The sequence below is a fragment of the Pipra filicauda genome, unplaced genomic scaffold, assembly GCF_003945595.2.
Source record: "Pipra filicauda isolate LSUMZ 115617 unplaced genomic scaffold, ASM394559v2 scaffold486_size446389_pilon, whole genome shotgun sequence".
NCBI lineage: Eukaryota > Metazoa > Chordata > Aves > Passeriformes > Pipridae > Pipra > Pipra filicauda.
In genome coordinates, this window is record NW_024104627.1 from 253,037 (window position 1) to 275,158 (window position 22,122).

General features: G+C 48.2%; 1 protein-coding gene across 3 annotated transcripts in view; it reads right to left on the minus strand.

The window, feature by feature from the left end:
- MAP1A (microtubule associated protein 1A) overlaps nucleotides 1-22,122 on the minus strand; it is a 59,510-nt gene that overhangs the window by 16,073 nt on the left and 21,315 nt on the right. For 2 of the 3 annotated variants that reach the window (XM_027745396.2, XM_027745397.2), the window contains one exon: nucleotides 153-235. Coding sequence is in view for 1 of the 3 variants with exons in the window: in XM_027745397.2 (XP_027601198.2) it covers nucleotides 153-235 (83 nt within the window). In the remaining 2 variants the exon portion in view is untranslated. Of the gene's footprint in view, nucleotides 1-152; nucleotides 236-20,747; nucleotides 20,826-22,122 lie in introns of those variants that run through there. The other variant, XM_027745399.2, reaches the window with a different exon arrangement.

A 22,122-nucleotide genomic window follows, 5' to 3' on the forward strand; every position in this document is an offset into this window, starting at 1 on the left:
CCAGAACACTTGGCCACTTCACCTCACCTTGCAGCAGACTGGCAGCACATTCATGCTCTCTAGAAGGTGCAAGGTGTGATGATCATCACCTCTATGTCAAGCCAAGTCAGGAGAGCTGATGTGGAGAGAACTCGCTGGCACCTCATCCTTACCTCAGACACGATGCTGTCCACATTAGGATTTACCAGGATCACCGTCTCCAGGATATCAGTCCGGTGATGGAGAGTTCTTTGGCCTGGGGAGAGAAAAGGGATTAGACAGGATGAGAGAAGCAGATGAGACAGCACCCAGCTACTGATATTTTCACCTCAAAAATTCCACTTCAGCATGGGTTTGATTGCAAGACTTCAAATTGCACTTGAGACCCAATTTAATACCTGGGTCTCAGAGAACAGAGCAAACTCTTTTCAGCAACAAGGAAAGAAATCCTACTTCTGGATCAGCACAATTTGCCACTCAGCTCCAACATGTTCTGAAGTCCACAGAGCCAGGCACTTTGAACTAAGGTTGGACTTGATGATCTCAGAAGTCTTTTCCAACCTAGTTGATTCTCTGATTCTGAGCTGCCTGCCTGTGCCAGACAGCTGTGCCTGTAACCACTGGCACAGACGAATCATCCCTTCCAGACAGAAGTGCCTTGCCTCATGGCAGCTACCACTGAGAGGTGTCCCTGGTGTTGTCCAAGCCCTACTCACCACAGGGCTCTATAAGCCAGTCAGTAGGTGCCAACTCACCCTTCACTGGAGTGGTGCAGCACTGATAACAAATCTCTCATCATTCATTACAGTTTTTTTCTCTTCTGAAGTGCTTTTCTTTAATCCAAATGTGTACTCCTAGGCTGCTGCTGTGAGGAGCATCTAGACAATAAGAATGCTTGTTCTGTCAGAGGCACAAACAGGTACCCAGACAGGACTTTGCTCTCTTTAGGGAAAAAAGGAGGAGCAAAAGAAGAACAAGCAAGATCCTGGAAATGTAAAAAAGCAGTTTGTGGGCTCACATTAGCATGGGCATTATATAGCTATTTGGCAAAATGCTGCCATAATGCCCAGGCCCTATTAATTTATTAGAAAGAAGGGTGGTGAGTGTCTGCCATGCTGACAGGCAGGACCAGAGCCACTGCTGTTTGCCCACATCAGATGGCTCTGGATGTAGGACCAATGTACAGGACCTTCCTGCAGCACTTTCCTGGACACAGCAGGCAGCACAAAATCTTTTTTGATTCCAGTCTTTGCAAATACCTACCTCTGGACATTACATCCACTCAACAAGATAGGCACTTAGAACTTAACTGTTTGAATGTATAATTTATAGGGTTTAAGTCTTTCATAGGTTTTAATTCCTCATATAGATTGGAAGGCCACAGATCTTCACTGAAAATGAACATCTAATTCTATTTCTCACCTTTCAGACAACTGTTGCTCTCTGACAATGTTATTCTTTCCAGCCTCCAGAACCTCCCATCAGCTCTTTCTAGGCAGATCTCAATCCTTCTAAAATAGCTCAATCAAGCTGGTATTTCAAAGAAAGACTCGAAAAGGACACAGAAAGAAGTCAGAGAAAGGCCAGTGCTCAGCAATCATACTCACTTTACTGGAATGTTTTACTCACTGCCAGCAACTAATCAGACAGATATGCCCAGAAGGCAGCTTTCAGCCCAAAGTGAGACTGGCTCTAAGCTCTCAGCAGAACTACTTGCACAGCATCTCCAGCTATTTTCTGAACTTGTGTTCTTTCAGGTTGGCTAAAAATATGGTCCCTCTAGACTAAAAACCATCACTGTGCAAAATGCACTAAGTTCAGGGGCATTTCTGCCACTCGATGTGGGATTGGTGTATGGCTGAAGGCACTGGGAAGCAAGTCCCTGCGCACAGAAGGGATGCTGCAAGTGAGCCATGGGGAGCGGCGTGGGAGAGTGGGAGAAGGTGCAGATGAGGAGGGCCCAGGAGGTGTTCTGGGGCATTCTGTGCAGCTGCAAGAAGCAAAACCTCACTCATCCTTGAGGCAATGGCAATTGTGAAGGCACTGCTGGTGCCTTGGCATTGCTGAGGTCCCAGCAGTGCTCACAAGGAGCACCCTGGTCCCCCACTGATTTTTTGTGCAGTGTTCACACAGCTCCCTACCACTGGGACCTCCACCCCTGCTGTTTGGGGCATCCAGAACAGAAGTGATCTGCTCCCATTTTTCAACATTACTACTGGGGCCAAGTGAAACTCTCACCGTTCTCCAAGCTTCAGCCTCTGCCACCTTGCTGCCTGCACACCCCAGATACTGCTCTGGCAGTGGTTACCCACATCACTTGGGGAACACAGCCTGGTGCACAGCGCCAACACCAGCAGCCTCGTCCTCGTGCCACGTGCAGTCACCGTGCCTGCACATGGGCATCCCTCCAGGCACCCAGTGCCAGCCTGCGCGCTGCCAGCCGGGCAGTGCTGGTGACAGTGCCAGCTGCGGAGGGAAGGGGCCCGTCTGCAGCAGCAACACGCATTAAAACACTGCTGCTTGCTTCCAGTACTGCGATCTGAGCCCAGGCAGCTGAGCTGTCCCCCCCGGGGCTGTGAACAAAGCCTGGCTTTTAGCATTCTGGCTGGCAGCCCCTCACCCCCCGGGAATGTCCCCTGCACAGGAGGAAGAAAGAGAAGGCTCAAGCTGCAGGGCCAGCAGCTGCTGGCAGATGGGAGAGATGAATGGAGAAGGACTAAGTCTTGTGAAAGGCTGTGAGGATGATAAAGGGACTGAAGTGTTTTCATACAAGGCAAGGTTGAGCATGGAGGAGAGATATTTTCAATACATATAAATAAATACCTGATGGGATGGAACGAAGAAGAGAAAGTCAGACACTTTTGTCAGTAGTGCTGAATGACAGGATATGAGGCACAAATTAAGACACAGGCAATTCCATTTGAACACAAGAAAACACTGTTTCTACTGTGAGAGTGGTCAAACACTGGAATAGATTGTACAAAGAGGTTGTAGAGCATCCATCCTTGGAGATACTCAAAACCCCAACTGAATACAGGCATGGGAAACCTGCTCTTGCTTACCCTTCTTAAGCAGGTGTGATTGGACTAGACAACCTCAAGAGGTCCCTTCCAACCTACAATTTGGGAGTTCTGTGACTCTCTGAAGCAGTGCAGCCCCTCAGAACTTTGCTCCAGACCCACTGTGGGGCAGATTCCCTTTCTTCAGCTGCAGCAGTTGGTTCTCAGGAGGCCATTTCCAGAAACACTGACTTACTGCACACACCCATGCACACCAAAACCCCAAACTGTTTTGTAACTAAATTCAGAGATAAAGCAGAACAGCACATGAACTCCAGGCTGAACTGCAAACACAGTGCCCTAGACCCGGCCTGTGCCCAGCCCCTGCTCACCCCGAGCTGCAGCAGTGACCTCCTCAGCCCACTGCAGCAGCACCACTGCAAGGGCCGTGCCCAGCTGAGGGAACACACATGCCCAAAACTGTGAATCCAAGTGCTCATCAGGCAGAGGAGCTTTCTCTACACAGCCTGAGGGAGCAGCTGCACAGACAGAGGATTTAAACATACAGCCTGGCACATCCCTCCTCTCACTAACCAAAACTACGTGCACCAGAAACACATAGCGGTGTGACTGACATTGCAGCCATGGTGACTGGAACCATGCTGTGCAGGTCACTGCGAGGTATTTGTCCTTACTAGAGCTCTATCACAATGAAATGCATGCCTGGAAACCGCACTGCAAATGGCAAAATCCCTCAGTTCCACTGACCAGTACAAGGAATCTATTCTCAGGCTCCTGAAGACTGTTGTCTTCAACTTGCCTGGAATAAACATCTGGACAGAGCTCATCTCCAGGCGCATTCTGAACACAGATCCCTGACCCTGCACAGCCCTCTCCAACTACACTCAGAAGCTGTGACATTAAATAAATAAATATCCTCTCTTCAGTAGCATTGCATTTCTCATTTTGGATGAATCCTCTCTCTGTGCGTTCAGCCACACTCTGATTTCTGCAGTCAACTCTGTGCCTGTGCACTTCCCATCCACCATGTCCCCACCAAGACAGAAAGCCCCTACTCTTTACCGACTGTTTCTTAAGAGGAGACTTTCTTCAGTCCCTTCAGAACTGCTGTCACCTATCCCCACATCCACTGAAATGAGTAAGAGAAGTAAACAATATGAGAAGAAACGCCGGAGATTCACAGGATATAATTATTGTATTTTCTGTATTTTCTATATTTCCCTACTTTTTTATTTTATCATAACATAACCTAACACTAGCTTTGCATTAAATAAAGATCTTCAGTTGTAGTACACAGTGACACACAAATTTCACCCTGTCATGACTCTATTAATTAAGCTCTTACGAGGAGTCTGGAAAGTTTAATTTTTCTAGTGGGCTTGATTTTGCTTTTTTGACAATTAATTTAATGGGAGATCATGGCGACTGTGCAATTTAGTTGCTGAAGTTCCTCACAGTTTTTTCTAGACCTCAGTAACTGAGTCATCTATAAATTTAGCCACCTCCGTATTCATGCCAACCCCTTTCCTCATCATTACAGCTTTATATTTAGTAGAAAATCATGAAGCCCTTGTATTTTACCTCTGGATGCTGCACAAACATGACCATATATTTGTTTGCTAACTTGTTTTCTGCCTTTTAAGTAGTTTTGACTCACAGCATTATTTGCCTTTTACCCACACAAAGTGCCTGCTGCATAATATACGGAAAGATTTAATATACAAATGCACCTCATTCACAACCTCAGTGAAGTTTCAGAAAAAGAAAGGGCATTTCCCTTCTCCACACAGATCACATTACTTATCATTGTGCAGAAGTAGCAGTACCCTCGCCCCAAAGGGCCGCAGAGGCTCACATACAGCTCTTCCTACACAGCAGCCACCTTTGGGTGTCGTCAGCAGGACCTGACCATGGAGGCACTACACAAATCATCCCTGAGGTGGTGAACAACAGCTATTCTGGGCAATGCTAGAGGATGGATTTCCATTACTAATACTGAGGCAGCATTTCAGGATGCGCAGCTGCACTCCTGGACTATTAGTGGGAAGGGAGGAAAAATCTGATTTTTTTTTTTAAGAGTATATATAGCTGAGTACACTCATTGCTGTTCACAGCATTCTCAAGAGGAGCAGTGGAGGAGAAGGTGCTGATCTTCTCTCTCTGGTGACCAGCACTAGGACACAAGGAAATAGAATGAAACTCCATCAGAGGAGTTCAGATTGGACATTAGAAAAGATTCTTCAGCAAGAGGGTGGGTGGCCCCTGGAACAGGTTCCCCAGGGAATCAGTCACAGCACTAAGCCTGTCAGAGTTCAAGGAGCATTTGGATGATGCTCTTAGTCATATGGTTTAATTTTAGCTAGACCTGTGAGGAGCAGGGTGTTGGACTTGGTGATCCTTATGGGTCCCTTCCAACTAACATATTCTATGATTATGTGGTCTATTGAGTGTAGAATTAATTTGGTTCTGGTGGAGGATAGCAAGTGGAGAGCAAAGCCACACCAACTCAGTAGTGAGTGTGAACTAACCATCCAGAGCTGTCTGCATGTACAAAGAGAAGACAGAGGGGGAGAGAACAGAGGAGCAGACACCGTGGGTTTAGTGCTCAGCAGTCAGGCAGACAGGGCTCTGCAGGGAGGTCAGGCTAGGCTGAAAGAAAGGACAGTGCATTGGGGTAACTGTGACAAACAGGATGCCCGAGAGAGATGATCCTACAAGCAGACAGATGGCTGTAGAGGCAGAAAAGGAGGTCATGCTGCTGGAGCAGATCCTTGTGTTCTGCTACTTTAAATGGAAGCACCTAAAACCCTTGTAGCTGCAAAATAAACTCTGGGCTGGTCTGAAGGGCTCTCAAGGACAGCTACACAAGCTACTGCTTGTTATTTTCTTTAGTCTTTCAGACTATCACACCTCAGAGGTCTTATTATTCTGTTGATCAGGACTGGAAGAGCCACAGTTACAACGCACCATGCTGAAAACAGAGACCAAGTGTCAGGGTAGTGGGACCCAGATTCTCACCTTCGTGAAATGATGCCATAGGCCATAGCATTGGGTCATCTTTTGAGGAACTGTGCTGAAATCAGTCATGATGCTCTGTCTGGTAAAATAAATCAGAATGAACATAAGGGCCAAAAGATGATTAAATGACTGGCACATCTTTGAGGAGAGGTGAGGTGGGCTTGCTTAGCCTGGAAAAGAGAAAGCTCAGGGCAGGGATCTCATCAGTGTGTGCACCTGTCTGATGGCAGGTGCAAATCTGGGCTGCAGAGCTCCCAAGACCCTGCCATCCAGAAGATGGAGACTGCTCATCTGATCACACAGAAATCAGCCCTTTCCCCATCCAGGATGCACTCTTGTCATGGTTTGAGATAGCCCCAACATCCAATTCCCTAGCTCCATTCCCCCTCCCACATCTCAACTTAATGTGAGATGGGTTTTTTCCAGACAAAACACACACCAGACTCAAAGTGGGGAAAGGGAATATATTACAATGACTGTACAAATAAATACCATATCACATTATACACATGATCACAAACTATCTCTACCATGACATATGTATTTACAATGGATCAGATCTCTTCTCCCCTCCAAATAAAAGTCCAGGAGGGAAAGAAGGACAGATCCCTTCCAGTCCTTAAGCAGCAGCATCTTCTAAGGCAGCAGGTTTCTTCTTCTCATGCATGCAGCAGCTGATAGCTGGCTTTTCTGCCAGCATCCACGAGGGAGGTATTCAAGCTCCCCCGGCCCCATCGCCTCACAACCGAGGGGTCTTCCGTGGACTTCGTAACCCCAGACAAGGTCGTTTCACCACGTCATATCACGAAGACACAGGGGGGTCTTCGTGACGGTCTGGTATCTCCAGGAGATTCAAGCTCCTTGCAGGGCCTCTGTGCCCTGTCTCTCAGGCTGCCACCATGGCAGCAGTGCAAGGGGGGGGGAAGCCAAGGTCGCCCCCCCCACATTCCATCTGGCCATCCCGGTCCAGCTGCGGGACGCTCCGAGCTTCTCAGCTCCTCTCTCTCCGGTGCTGCATGTCTAAAACTGCTCTCCAAAATAGGAGTCCATGTCCCTCTTCTCCAAGAGGGGTCTCAAGGGAGTTTTGGGGGAGTGTGGTACAGTCTTACCCCAAACTCTGTCTCTCAGCTGCTGGTTCTCTCTCTCTCCCTTTCCAGGAGTCTCCTCTGCGGTGCTGCATGTTGTTTCTGCTGCTTCTTCAGTTCAGGTCTTATCTCTGGCTCTCTGCCACCGTTTCTCTGGTCAGTGTCGGCTGCTGCTCTGCGCCCATGGAGAAAACATCTCCCGGCATACTACAGGCACCTAGCCCAGCTTTATGCTGTTCCAGGTCCCTGCAGCCCCCAGCCAGGGGCTGGGAGGGGGCCAGAGGCCCCAAGGGGCTCAGAGCCCCTACCTCGTGGCTCTACAACATGGCCACCTCTCCTACCACAACCAAACTACAACTCTTCTTTTCCGGTCTGGTTGTGGTATGTTTACATTTCTGCAGGAGCGCCCATTGGGCAGAACTTCATAACTTCCAGGGGTTTCCACCCCTTGGGGTCTACCACTTCTCTTAGCTTCTGGGGAGAACAAGGTTCAAACCACTACAACACTCCACCCCTCGCTCCTGCGAAATGTCAACATATCACAACAACTGAAAAAAAACTCTAATCAACATTCAATCTTCAATAAACTAAAATATAACCAAAATCTCTCTACTACACATCAATATAGCATCATCACAAACTTAACTCTACTCTTAATACTTAACTTACATTACTATAGGCTTACTTACTCTACAATGGTACAGTCTGTGTTTTGTCTGGAAAACTCTTTCTGTTACCACAAGCATCATGGCTCTTATCTCTCTCCCTCGATGGTTCGCAACCATCCTCTGCTACCATTTATGTCATGGTTTGAGATAGCCCCAACATCCAATTCCCTAGCTCCATTCCCCCTCCCACATCTCAACCTAATGTGAGATGGGTTTTTTCCAGACAAAACACACACCAGACTCAAAGTGGGGAAAGGGAATATATTACAATGACTGTACAAATAAATACCATATCACATTATACACATGATCACAAACTATCTCTACCATGACATATAGTATTTACAATGGATCAGATCTCTTCTCCCCTCCAAATAAAAGTCCAGGAGGGAAAGAAGGACAGATCCCTTTCAGTCTCTGAACAGCAGCATCTTCTAAGGCAGCAGGTTTCTTCTCATCTCATGCAGCAGCTGATAGCTGGCTTTCTGCCAGCATCCACGAGGGAGGTATTCAAGCTCCCCCGGCCCCATCGCCTCACAACCGAGGGGTCTTCCGTGGTCTTCGTAACCCCAGACAAGGTCGTTTCACCACGTCATATCACGAGACACAGGGGGGTCTTCGTGACGGTCTGGTATCTCTTGCAGGGCCTCTGTGCCCTGTCTCTCAGGCTGCCACCGTGGCAGCAGTGCAAGGGGGGGAAGCCAAGGTCGCCCCCCCCACATTCCATCTGGCCGTCCCGGTCCAGCTACGGGACGCTCCGAGCTTCTCAGCTCCTCTCTCTCCGGTGCTGCATGTCTAAAACTGCTCTCCAAAATAGGAGTCCATGTCCCTCTTCTCCAAGAGGGTCTCAAGGGAGTTTTGGGGGAGTGTGGTACAGTCTTACCCCAAACTCTGTCTCTCAGCTGCTGGCTCTCCTTTCTCTCTCCCTTCCAGGAGTCTTCTCTGGTGCTGCATGTTGTTTCTGCTGCTCCTCCAGTTCAGGTCCTTATCTCTGGCTCTCTGCCACCGTTTCTCTGGTCAGCGTCGGCTGCTGCTCTGTGCCCATGGAGAAAACATCTCCCGGCATAACTACAGGCACCTAGCCCAGCTTTATGCTGTTCCAGGTCCCTGCAGCCCCCAGCCAGGGGCTGGGAGGGGGCCAGAGGCCCCAAGGGGCTCAGAGCCCCTACCTCGTGGCTCTACAACATGGCCACCTCTCCTACCACAACCAAACTACAACTCTTCTTTTCCGGTCTGGTTGTGGTATGTTTACATTTCTGCAGGAGCGCCCATTGGGCAGAACTTCATAACTTCCAGGGGTTTCCACCCCTTGGGGTCTACCACTTCTCTTAGCTTCTGGGGAGAACAAGGTTCAAACCACTACAACTCTTTATCTCTCATTACCTCCCTTGTCTTTCCCACACCCTTTCCCTCCTTTGTCCCTAAGACTATTTGGGCTTACCAGGCCAGATTCTACCTATAGAGTGAACACCAACAGTACATTGATAAAAAATAACAAAGTTTCACTGTCTGAAAATGTTATCAAGGCACACAAGCTACAGTGATTAAAAACTGACTTCCTAACTTCCTGCTGTCGTACCTGATGTTATGGACATATCTCTTCAAGGGGACACTTCTGAAAACACTCTTCCAAGAAGATCCTAGACATCACTATGGCTCAGCACCTTTTGCTACATTTCAGCAAAGAGCTGAGCCTGGGATCACACAGTCTTCCTGATGCTCTACTGAACAAAGTTCACCTCTAGAGAGGTCAGTCAAACAGTGTATGAGGGTTCTTAGAGTGCATATATTTGCAAAATTAACATGAGCTAGCACAAGCTGAAAGACTGCCATTTCTTTCATTCTGAAATTGCATAATAACCCTGAGATAGTAACTGACTCTCTCATTCTGAGGCTGTGAAGCCTCCAACTGCAGCTTCTTCAGTGCCAATGTGAGAAAAAGGATCCAGCCCCAAATGGTGTCCATTCAGAGAAAATGAAACAACACAGTAATTCACAAACACTCCAGGACTGTACCAAGCATGGCAAGCCACAGCTCCTTGGGAGGGAGATTGTAAAGACCAGAGGAAAGGGAGAAAAGGTTCTGCACTGAACTCTAAGCAGGGTCCTGCCTCTCATCCCATCTGTGCAGATATGCCGTCCTGTCTCCCACTGCACTATGGTCCCATCTCTCTGCCAGACCAAGACCGCCCCTTGGGCGGTGGGGAGAGGAGTGAACATGCCCCTGTTGGAAGCAATGTCACACTCCCAGCACCTGAAGGGCACATAGCTCCTTCCTCCAGTAGGCAGCCTGAAAAGTGTGCAGCTGGCTGGCCAATGGGACCAGTTCTGGCTGATGGAGACTTGGAAGCTCTGCTAGCTAGTCAGGTGGGCTCAGGAATTTAAAATAAACACAAAGACTGCTTTCACAGCCAATACACAGCCAACAACTCTGGATTCACTATTCAGATCCTCCTTACTATAGACTTGTGCATCCCTGAAACATTTCTTAGCTTCTCTCTGTGCCTGAGCATCCTTGTTGCACTGTGGAACAGCCCTGCCCTGGTACAATAAGTCAGAGAGATGTATCAACCCTTGAGACATGCTTATGTGATTCCCTAGCTGTGGGCAAAAGGGGAGGCAACCCGTGGAGAACCCCAATGCATGAAGTGGAAAGTTCTACAGCACAGCATAAGGAAGTTCACGCACACCTTCCTGCAACAGCTCACACTGTGCAAGAGCAGAGTCCTCAATAACTGTACAAAGGGACAGCTCCACACAGGGGTGGGCTGGAGAGATTCTGAAAAGGTGTGAGGGGGCATTTGTGGTGGGTTCTAGAAAGGAAAGATTCTGGTCTAAGTTCATGTCAAAGGAAACTGTCATCTTCTTCTCTCGGCAGAGAGAGGCACCTGCCTTAGGCAGAGCGCCTGTACAGGGCCCAGCCCTGGGCATGCAGCTGTGGCTGCCTCTGGTCTGAACTTTGGAGGGTAAACAGGAGTCTACAACATGCTAGCACTCACATACACAGAATCCCAGGCTCCCAGTTCTAACAACAGCTGTATCGGGCTCAGCATATGTTAAGGTATGATCGGGTCTCTGCGCTTCCTCACTTTAAACCTCTCTGTTCTTTCTTGCTGTGACCACTTTACTTTCTGGGCTCTTGGGATTATTTCTTCATTCATCCTGACTATTCAAAGCACCTTCCAATTTGTTATTGTGCACGCCTATGACTGACATGCTGTGTACATCCCAATCTTGGTCTGCCTTCAAGGAGCACGGAGAAAACTGGGAGTGTATTTTGGGGCAGGAGGCTCAGTGTTGGCTGCCTCAGCTCTTGTGGCCTGACCAGAAGCTCCCGCAGGGCAACTGGCCCAGTGGGGCCTCCACAGGCACTAACTGGCTGAGTGGCTGCGGAAGCAGCCGTCAAGAAACAGGAACCAGACCCCAACCCTGCACCACCACGTCCACATCTCTAAGTCAGGAGGTTCTCACTGCAGCTCTTCTCTCACATCTAGATGGAAAGTTGGATGCCTGTATCCAGTCGCCAACTTCTCAGAGGACAAGAGAGAACCCAAAGGATGACGGCACAGTGGGCTGCCCATCACATGGGCGACCCCCAGCTCGCTCCCTGCCAGACAGAGCAGGATTGCTCCCACCCCGCTGGCTAAAGCCTGTGCTTTTGTGCAGAGAGACGGGAACGGGATCTATCCACATCTGCATCCTAAACACCAGGCTGTGTAGCAAGTGTCTTTGCTCCGTTCCCCCCCCTTCCCTCTAAGGAATAATTAGTTAATTATGCCAGCCACAGCTATCTCAACAGGGGCACAAAGAAGGCCTTGGACCAGCCCCTGTAGTCAGGGAGGCATCTGTGCTTCAGTGCAGTCCTGAACTCACGTGCTGGTTCCAGCTCAGGAACTCAAACACGATCTCTTACACCCCAGGGATGCACCTGGATGTGTTTATCAGGTTGACAGGACAAGTCCCACTCTGTTCCTCCTTATCCTTTAACAGCAGTGTTGTGCCAGATGAGAGGAGACTCTCAGGCAAGGTAAGTGGAGAGACATCAGGTGAGGAATACAGCTGGAGCTTGGTGTAAACCCCCAGAACAGCCTAAGACAGATTCTGAGTCCTAGGGGGGAGGCTGCCATGCACACTGGTGCCTAACTGCTGCCTTCCAGAGCCTGAGGAGATGCAGCAGTCCCAGCAATTCTAGGTACATCCAGCTCTGTTGCTTTACCAGAGATGAGCAGAGCAAAGGGCTCAGCCAGCTCACTGTGGATCACAACAAATGGGCTGTCCCACAGCCTCTTCCCCTCCTCCCACAACATGTGATGGCTACAACAACTACTTATTATCATAAAAACATTATCAGAAAAGTTGCTGTGGCTTTAGCTTTCTAGTGTGTGATTCAGCAGCTAAGAATGATGAGGACCTGGCTTCAGACAGTGCTTTGCGGTCACTAGCAAGTGTTCTGCCTCCTATGGCCCGAAAAAGTCTATAGTAAAGATTTATTTCATCCACTTTCTAATTTTAGGTCTTCAAACACTGTGCAGAAATAGATAAATAAGTATCTATTTATTTGTCAATGGCTAAATCAAAAAATCTCTCTCCTTAGAGATTTTCTTTAGTGGTTTTCTCAGAGAGAATCACTGTATACCAGCAAATGGAAAATACATTTTTAATAGGAATATGAAAATCATCTGAAAATTAATAGGTAAGAAGCTGCAACAAAGTACTGAGAGCCTGTCAGGGAGGGCCAGGGCAGGGCTGTGTGTCGCCTGCGGAGCAGTGGAAGGGAGCGTGCAAGCCATCATCTAACAGGTCACAGAGGGAATCACATAGGGCATAAAAATGAGGGATTTTAAACTGCACCCAGAAAAGAAGGGGAAGCCAATGGTGTTTGAGCAGGAAAGTATTATTGTATGTATGAGGTTTTATTTTTTATGAAAATTTCAAAATAGTGTTTGATGATTTTTCATGTTGACATACTGAGTCAGTTACAAACACAGCACCACCAAAATAAAGCCCCATGGATGTGCAACAGGAGATGTGTCTTATCTGTAGAAACTGAATAAACAAAGCACAGGAAAGCACAAAGCAGAGTGCAGAGAGAGGGAAGATAATTCAAACCTCAATTCTCTACCAAGCAAAGGACTCGCCTGCTGTGTGGCTCTACACCTGGATAACAGGGTGACAGGGACTGTACCCAGCCCTGACTGGGGGCTTAGCAGTGCAGCACACAGAGGACTGAGCAGAGAGAGAGGCAGGACATGAAACAGCATCAGGTGAGCCTGAGCAGAGCCGATGACACAATCTGCGCTCCTCCGGGGGCTTTAGCTTGAGCTTCCAAGCAGATCACCCACCTGGTTGTCTTTGGGAGGACAACCAGTCACAGATATACTTCCACCAGACACTGGCACAACCCAACACTCTGTGTGTAAAGGGAGCCATGAGGTGCTAACATCAGGAAAGAATAGAGCATCTGATTAAGGACAGAATAGGCACGAACTTCAGAACAGCGCGGAGGCAGAGCAAAATCCTTAAGAGCTACAGAACTCTGTAAGCAGAGAACTTGGTGTAAAAAAGCCACAGAAAGAAGACAGCATCAGCAAGACAGCTCCAAGAGGGAGAAAAATTTCTCAACAGGAACAAAGTGAGAGTGAATGGTATGAGAACCATACTAGGCAGGACAGAGAAAGGAAAAATACAGCAGTAACGAATAGAAAGAAGAATACTTCTCGGAGGCCCAGGCTGCAACAGGTTTTAAAGAATACGGGAAAGCACAACAGATGAAATTAATTACTGTCAAAAATAGAAACATGTGGTCTGGGGACTCGCCCAAAGCAGGGGGTCAGAATGGTACTGAGTGGTCTGGGGCAAAGGTGAACAAGGTCTGGTTTCTAGAAACATTGCTGAGTCTGTCAGGATGAAGAGGGCTGAGGAATCTGAAGGCACGTTCAGGTTTTCTTTTGTGGATCCAGCTGGAGATATCTCATAACTCACCTTACCATACTGTTACTGCATGTCAGTAGAACTAATCATGCTTTAAGGTGAGAGCAGGCTCTGCAAAGTAACCGACCAACTCCTGGGGATTTACTACAAAGGTGAACCAGCAGCAGGGCAAGAGGAGGAGATGAAATATTCTTTAAGGTGTGGGAGGTTGTGGGCACTTGCCACATCCCAGGAGATATTCTTCCTAACCACTTGCCTGTTTTTCCCATCTTCCCTCCTCCCTGTGATATTTTCACGCCATCTACAGCTCTTCTCCCAGGCAACCTCTATTTCTATACCATGTCAACCATAGCAACCATCTCATTGCTCCCTAATTACACATACTGCCTCACTTTTATGCTAAAGAGCAATTTGATATCTCGGCCATTTTAGAACCACTAATTGAAGTTGCAGATGTTCACTTTGGAAACAGCTGTATCTATTTCCAGAAGTTACTGCCCCTCAACTGGAAGTTATAGCACTGAGATAACAGATAAGGTGAGCACTGCTACCTAGCTCGCCAGGTGCAAGATTGGCCATGAAAGGTTCTGTTCTCTGCAGCAGCTTTGCTGACTCATGCTGGCCTTGCATCCTTCTGCTGTGGAACAGCATGTGGCATTCACTGAATCAGGAGTGCAGTTCTGCACAGGGATATGGCCTCCAGCTGTGAGGAGCTTCTTAAATGTCTCCAGCTAAATACACGAAAGGAAACCTAAACACACCTTAAGACACCCTCTTACCTGGTGCCCTCACTCCACCAACCCCTGGCAGATTTATTATAGCTGGTCCCTTTGGACACCAAATTAATGTTTCCCCTTCTCGTGTCAGTGGTACTTCAGCTGGGAGTTGCTGCCATTCACTGAAAAGAGGTGCCACAAAACTGCTCCCATTGGCACTGAGGCAGATGCCTTCAGGCTTCAGGGATGAAGACTCCTGTAAGACACAAAGTTGGACAGCTTATGATCTCTTAATTTTAGTAAGAATACGCACCCAGGACATGTGTTCTTACCACCAGAACATAGCACAGATTGACGAAAAATGTGCGTTTCTCCTGGTTTTGAAGTATCTAGGTAATGCTGACTGACTTGGAGGTACAGCTCATGATCCGTCCTATTTCTCTCTCTTTCTTTTTGTCATTTGGATAACTGATCAATATGACACATGTAAGCAAACTGCCTGAGGCAGGGACAACTTAACTGTATAAAAGATGGGATGGCTGAAGATACAAGGAAATAATTCTGAGATTTCCTCCTGTTTGCCTACTGAGATGCCAAATTTCTGACAAGAGGCTCCTGCTTCTGATTTACAGCAACTGCTCAGAATCCTAAAATCTCCTTCCTATTCTGTACTGTTAACAGTCTCATTCCAAGTCACTTTTCTTCTCTCCCTTGCTTGTTTTGAGGATGACCTGCTGAATGTCACCTCTCTTTAAAATACAGATATTAAACCAGCTATGGACTCTGAGCGACTGGAGTGGTTGGTAAAGTGAAGGGCTGTATTCTGCTAGCCCTTGGAAAAAAGCAGCTGTTCTCTGCCAACAATTTTCTTTGATGCATCTTAATTTTGCACTCTTAGATCTAACTGCCTCTTGACAGATCCTCTGCATGGTCTGGGTTCCTGGGATTTGGTTTACAGTGTGGACTACAGTGATAATGAATGGGATACAGAAAGTTATTTCAAAGTGCAGAACTTCAAGGCTTCCTGTCCCTTCTGCCAGCAAACACAGGGCCTGTCCATTCAGCACTGAAGGGAGAGGCACTTGGGAGCAGCCAAGGAGGTTTCTAGCAGAGTAGCCTGGGACATCTTCTCTCTTGATACCGGTGACAAGTCCACTCAGTCACTGCCTTTCACCAGTCTGCCTGAGCTGAGCTCACTCAAGTCTTAATTCATCACAGGAGGCCCTGCTTCCTAATGCCACCCCATCTAGCCAGGTCCCTTTCAGCTTGCAGATTACACAGTGGAATTAGGGACTGAACTTACTGACTGGGGAGAAAAGACTAGAAGAGGCCTCCAACACCACAAACCCTTCTTTCAGGGCCTCTCACTCATTCAGCTCCCTCAAAGCCATGCAAGCACAGGACCCTTCCATGCTCCCATGCCTCCTTCTTTCTTAACAATGGTCTTTGCCTTTGAATAGGGACCAACAGCAAGAAAGAAAACACATAAGAGTTAAAACACAAATCTAGCAACCAGGAATTGGGCCAAAACACACATTGCACTCATACCTAACAGCCTGCAAGCTGGTTCTTCAGAAAAATGTCACACAGACCAAAGCCACAGAGAACCACCCTATCCAATGCTTTAGGAGTCATATTTGAGTGAGGCCGTTTACTTATTACATGGCCTGGCCATGTCTGCATTTCTGTTAAGTACTGCAACTTAACTTACTCCTCTTAATTCATTTTAGCAAGCTTTTCAGAACATAGATCTAGTCACCCAGAAGGTAAATCGTTGGCTTCTTGCCAATTTCTCCTCTAAGAGAGCTATTAGCATCTTGAGTGCCTGATGACAGACCGACATTCTTCAAACAACTTTCAAAAGGGAGGTACTAATGGCCTTTTCCTTCTAGTTTTTCTCCCTAATTATTTAAGAATTTGACGCTGGAGCTTAATAGAGAATGGACAGGTGAGATCTCAGTGAAATAAAAGGTTAGCAAAGTGCAAAAGCAATTAACTGAATTTCTTAACTTGAAGGTCAACAGAGGAAGCCAGTTTTGCTGCCATGGGTTTTTAAGACAATACATTTGTAGCTAGAGCACATTGTGAAAAACAGCACCAAACTTTTACAGCCAAGGCAGGTTCTAGTAAACTGCCAGAGACTTCAGTGCTTTACAAGAAGGCGCATGAACGACAGTAACATGTGCAAAGAGATACACAAGTTATTCAGTAGCACATATTGATAACAGACGTGCACGTTGAATCCTACCCCTCTGTGACTTACTTGCCTCCTTCCACTGGCAATTCTCAGCCTTCATTTGCTTAGAGGAAACACCCAAGCCTTTACTTTCAAAAGCAAAGAAAGGGTTCACTAATTTCTTTCCAGACACAGACACTGGGATGATGATGCTTTTCAGAAAAGCAGAAATTAATCGAAATTGCATTCCTGATTAAAAAAAAACAAACCAACAACCCAACCCAGTACTATTCTATACATTTGAGAGATTGGTCCAGCAAGACTTCAAGGGCTGTTTCAGGAGAACTAAGAACCTGCTGGCCAAGGAGATCGCTGTTAAGGTTAATTTTTGAATAAAGCCTCAGAAGGACAGAAATTTCCTCAAGAGCTGGATACACAACTAATTTTGCCATTAGCACTAACTTTTGAGATCCTGGAGAGGAAGGCAGGAGAGAAGGAAAACTGATCTGAAGTTACCAGATTTTTACAAGTAGAAATTTGTCTCCATTTCTTTAGTGTGAAGCAAAAGTAAAAACAAGCCACAGAGCTTAGGCACAGCAAGGCCTGAACTGACAAAGACTACTTTTTGTGTGTCCAGCCTGCACTGTCCCGCTGTGATAATCCCAGCTCCCTCCACATTCCCTGCAGTTCACTGCCATATTTTCAGCTCCATTTCAGCCAAAACTACCAACTGTGCAAGTGGCAGCATGCTCAGAGACAGCCATAGGCTGATGGCCGGTTTGTGAACAGGGACTGCAGGACAAACAGATCTATACTGTCCCACTGATGGCTCCGATTCAGATCACTCAACTGTCCCACAATTTTCACAAAACTGGTAGAAACTTGGTACTTTTAATGCTTTAGTAGAAGGAAAGTGTTTACTGCAGACAAACACAAAATGTGTATTTCTAAGAAGAACTCATATCATGCAACCAAACACCCCTAAGGGGATGGAGAAAAAAATAATACAAACCGAGAAGTTAGAACAAAACTAGCTCAATACTTTCTCTAGTCTTTCCTGTCAACAGCTACTAGGTTTGTCCTGGAGTCCAGAAAACCAGTTCAGCATTTCTGAGGGGAAAGAAAAATAAATCTTTTTCCATCTTAGTAAATTCTCCCCAGAGAACAAAAGCTTATAAGCATTCATTTACGCATAACTTGCTCTCTTTTCTCCCATACACAGGTTGGGCTGATGGAGAGTCTCTCTCATCTCTCGTCCCTTTCTTCCCCAGGTACTTTTGCCTAACAAGCACTTCACCGGCTGGCAGATACTCCCTGTGTTTTGAATTAGCTACTACTGTCAGACCACTGTGTGCTAACCAGACAATCTCAACTGCTTTGGGCTCCCACAGCATCTCCTCTCAAGGGCCTGGAGGCCTCTCTCTTCTGCCCATAAAGAAGCAGTGGAAAGTCTGTGATAATGCCAGTAGTACCCTGTGCTAGAAGCAGCACCCACTAAGATCTCTATATTCAGATGCCTATCATAAGGATGTATTACTGGATCCTTACCTGCTTCTGAGTTTCTTCTTCCTGTGCAAGATGCAGCTATCGCAGGAGTTACCTAGGAAGGTCTGCATATGAACATGTACAAAGAGCACAAACCATGTCCATAGAAGATCATGCTGAGGGATGCCCCTTCTGCCCTTACCCCTATGTCCAGCCATGCCCCTTTGACTGAAACACACTGCACCTCTTGTTCACATACACGCAGCTTCCCCACTTTCAGCAAAGAGCTGGCAATTGCTCACCATGCTCCTGTGGTCCATTGTCCATTTACCACCACCTCTGCTGAGGATGTGACTCAGGTATGCCAGCACCACAGACATGAGGGAGACTGGCAAAAAGACATGTCAGGACATAGACTGTTTTGTCAGGAAAGAGACTACTGCAAAGCTACACATGTCTCTGTCTGCAGAACGGGAGTAGGGTAGAGGATTCGACAGCCTTGCCTTGCCAGATTGCGGGAAAGGAAAGCCTGCATTCAATAACTACTTGCTGGAGAAAGTGTAAGGACAGACATGCGGGCTAGATGCAGCCAACCAGTATGAAGCCATCAGGGAGACAGGGAGGGTACCGGCCTCACACAGTAAAAGGCCCCCTGCCCCATCAGAAGAAAGAGGAATCCCTGTCATTCTGGAACAGTGCCCAGCCTGCAGGGCTTTTCACAGCGGAACCAGAGCTACTTGGAATAGAAACAGCCTCGTCTCTGAGATCAGAGAGTTTAAACTGGAGCTTGTTTTTTCTGCAGTCATAAGCCAGCAGGCACCAGCTGCAGAATTTGCCGCAGTGTGTGTGTGCGCGCGTGTTTCTGTGTGTGTGAGTGTGCAGCAGCCACGCTCCTCCCCTCCAACCTCACTGTGTGATCAATGATACATTGATCACAGCTTCCTCCTTTTTCGCCTCCCTACATCACTGACAGTCCCAGTTTGATTGCTCTCGGCCCCCTCTCTTCTTTATTAAGAAAGCTTTTGTTGGCCTCACGACTGACTTCTTTTCATTGCTCCCTCTCTGGTTAATGAGGTTTGCTTCTTCTGTTTCTCCCTCTTACCCAAAACAGGAGAGTCTGACAGATATTCATGGTCACATACCCTGGTCTGTGCAAAGTGCTTCTAGCTCCCGTTCTAGCTTCTCTAGCTCTGGACACTGGAAATAAAAGGCCCTGTTTTGAAATACTTCAATGCGTTTCAGCATTAGCATACAGATAATTTAACATTTTTAGCAAGATGTCTACTGGTGGCAACACTAACAGATGCCAGACATACCCTATGAAAATAGAACCCCGTGTGTCTGTGACTGCAAAGGTGTCATCATCACACAGTACCACTGGCAATGCAGGAGAGCTAATGATAAAGGGACCGCTGGCTCCTTATCCCTCTGTGCTACGTGGGCAGTACAGCGAGGCGAAGGATGACAAAGGATCACTGCTAGGAAAAAGAAAGCACTTTGCTATTCTCATTTCTTAAGCACAAAGTCCCTCCCCATAGCCTACTAGGACGAAAATCAGCTTCAAGCTTGGCCACATCCCCTCTCTGCTGCCCTTGAAAGGTTGCATCACTCACGTTTTACAGGAACCTTCCTTTTTTCCTCCCCCACTAAGTGGACCCATTTGGATGCTTTTTGGTTTCCTGCAGTGGAAGAATGTAGTGTTGAGAAGCTTGAAGCCAGACTTCAGCTACTTCAAGACTACTCATGTGTGGGCGTGCAGCACCAAAGGAAAGAGAAATTGCAAAAGGGGCCCAGCCCTGTGTCTCTCTTCCATGGAATTAACAGCATGACAGTCCACCTTAACAACCCTCCCCCCTTCTGCCTGGCATTAGCCTCATTCCAGCATCAGCACAGAGCGGAACAGTGATACAGACATTAATAGTCTTTCACCAAGCCTTGCCCAAAGGCATCATCTGTGAGGTGCCTTGTGCCACCTCCTCCCTTCTCCAGCAGCACACTATCTTCAGGGAAGACCATACTGGGATAAACCATAGTGCTGCAGGACTCCTTAAGTCCCTGACAGGCAGAATATTTTCTCCAGATTCTTCTCTAGACCTATCTTCATACATCACTCTCCGTGCTTGAGCTAAAGACAAGTGCAACAAACAGCTGAGCAGCTGGGGAATTCGAATTCTGTTCCTATACTCGGGCACAAACAGCTGACAAGGGGCGAAGTCCGCAGATTATAAAAAAACCAAGCTCCATCTGCAGCCACCTTCCCCTCTTGTCACTAGTCCCCCTGAATCGTCAGTCGCCCCCTACTCAAACAGTATCACATTCCAAGCCAAGAAAACCGCACCCGCTATGACCGCTCCGCGCAGGTGCGTCTCCATCACTTGCGCCTCTGCCAGGGCTGCGTAGCCCCAGTAGCTCATTGGGACGGCGCAGAGAGCGCAGAGCCCAGCCAGGGCTGAGTCCGCTTGCCGTCACCGATATCCCCCGCTACCTCCCCCGAACGGCCCGTCCAACCCGGCCGACCACTGTCCTCCAAAGCAATGAGCAGCATCCGACCGCGAACAAAGCGCCGCCGCCTCCATCCCGCACCCCGCGGCACTGGGGGCCCCTCAGCCCCGAAAGCCCCGGCGCCCCCGCTGCCCGCCCCAGGCCAGCGGGAAGGAAGGTGCACCTACCATCCTGCCCGGGGAGCGGCGCCGATCGGCTGCCCGGAGTGCGGCGGATGCGCCGGCACGGCCCGGGCTGCGGCGAGCGGCTGCCTTGTCACGGTGGCGGGGAGGAGCCGCCGCGCCCCCACCCCGGTGCGCAGGGCGGTTTAACCCTCTGCGGGCCGCGGAGCGCCCGCAGCGGCAGCCCTGGGACTCGCCACTCCCGTCGCCAGCCCGGTGCGGCTCCGGCGCTCGGGCGGAGTCCGGGCAACGGCGAACACCGGGACCCCGTCCCGCGCTCCGAAATACCCGGCCCAGTTCAAACCCCCATCCGCGCCCCGAAGCACCCTGCAAGGGTAAAACCCCGACCCGCGCTTCGAAATACCCGGCGCGGGGGTCAAACCCTGGCCAACATGCGTGCCGGTGCTGGCTGAACGTTTTTTCTCAACACCCTACCATCAGGCTGCTCCTCACGGGCTGCCCGGAAGGGTGCTCCCCATCCCACCTGGCAGGGCTTCGGCTTAAGCGACTCTTAAACTGGAATCTCGCGCCGGGCTCCAGCTCCAGAGCAGCTCCTCCAGTTAAAGACGAGCAACATGAACTACCCGGCACAGTCCTGGCCACCCGGGCGGGAACAGACGTGCCTGGCACCACACACCAGCACCTGGATGCTGGTGCACAGGGATGGGTCAGCAGTGACCTCGGCCCCCACTGGACAGACAACGAGCTCGAATGAGTGAGGCAAGAATAGGAGACCTGTTTCCAACACTGTTTTCAGATAAACGTTTGTTTTCCAAGAACCTTGCAACTTGTTTCATAACAAGCAGCGTCCAGCCCATTTGACCTCCATGGCACTTGCAGAGAATTGTGCCTCCTCGTCCCTGCTCTGCTGGGCTCAGGTCTCCCAGTACAGCACTGAAATTACTCCATGGTGTGCTAGTCGGCAATAGTGATTTTTTTTTTTCCATAGCAAGATCTGAAGCCACTCTCAGTGCCCTGCTTGCCTTACACATGATCCCAGCTTACTTCTAGGTTCCAGAATTAACTGTGAAAGCTGGAGATGTCCTGTCTGCCCTACAGCAAGTCCCCCGCTCAGTGGTTTTTCAAGACACAATGGAATGCTCAGGAATAAAAATATCCCAGAATTTGTTATAAGTTTTAAAAATATTAAAAAAAAATAAGTTAAACCTTCTGTAACTTTCAGATTATGCTAATCAGTAGCAAATATTTGTGAACCTCAGGAAAAATTGCCACACTGGAATCAAACATCTTAGATTTCTGTATGTTTCACACAGGTAACATATCCTCATCTTAACACCCTGTTTAAGAAGACCAAAGGTTAAAAAATTCTCAAGGGACAAACTATTAAAAAATAGCTCCATGCTATGGGAGGTGCTGAGCT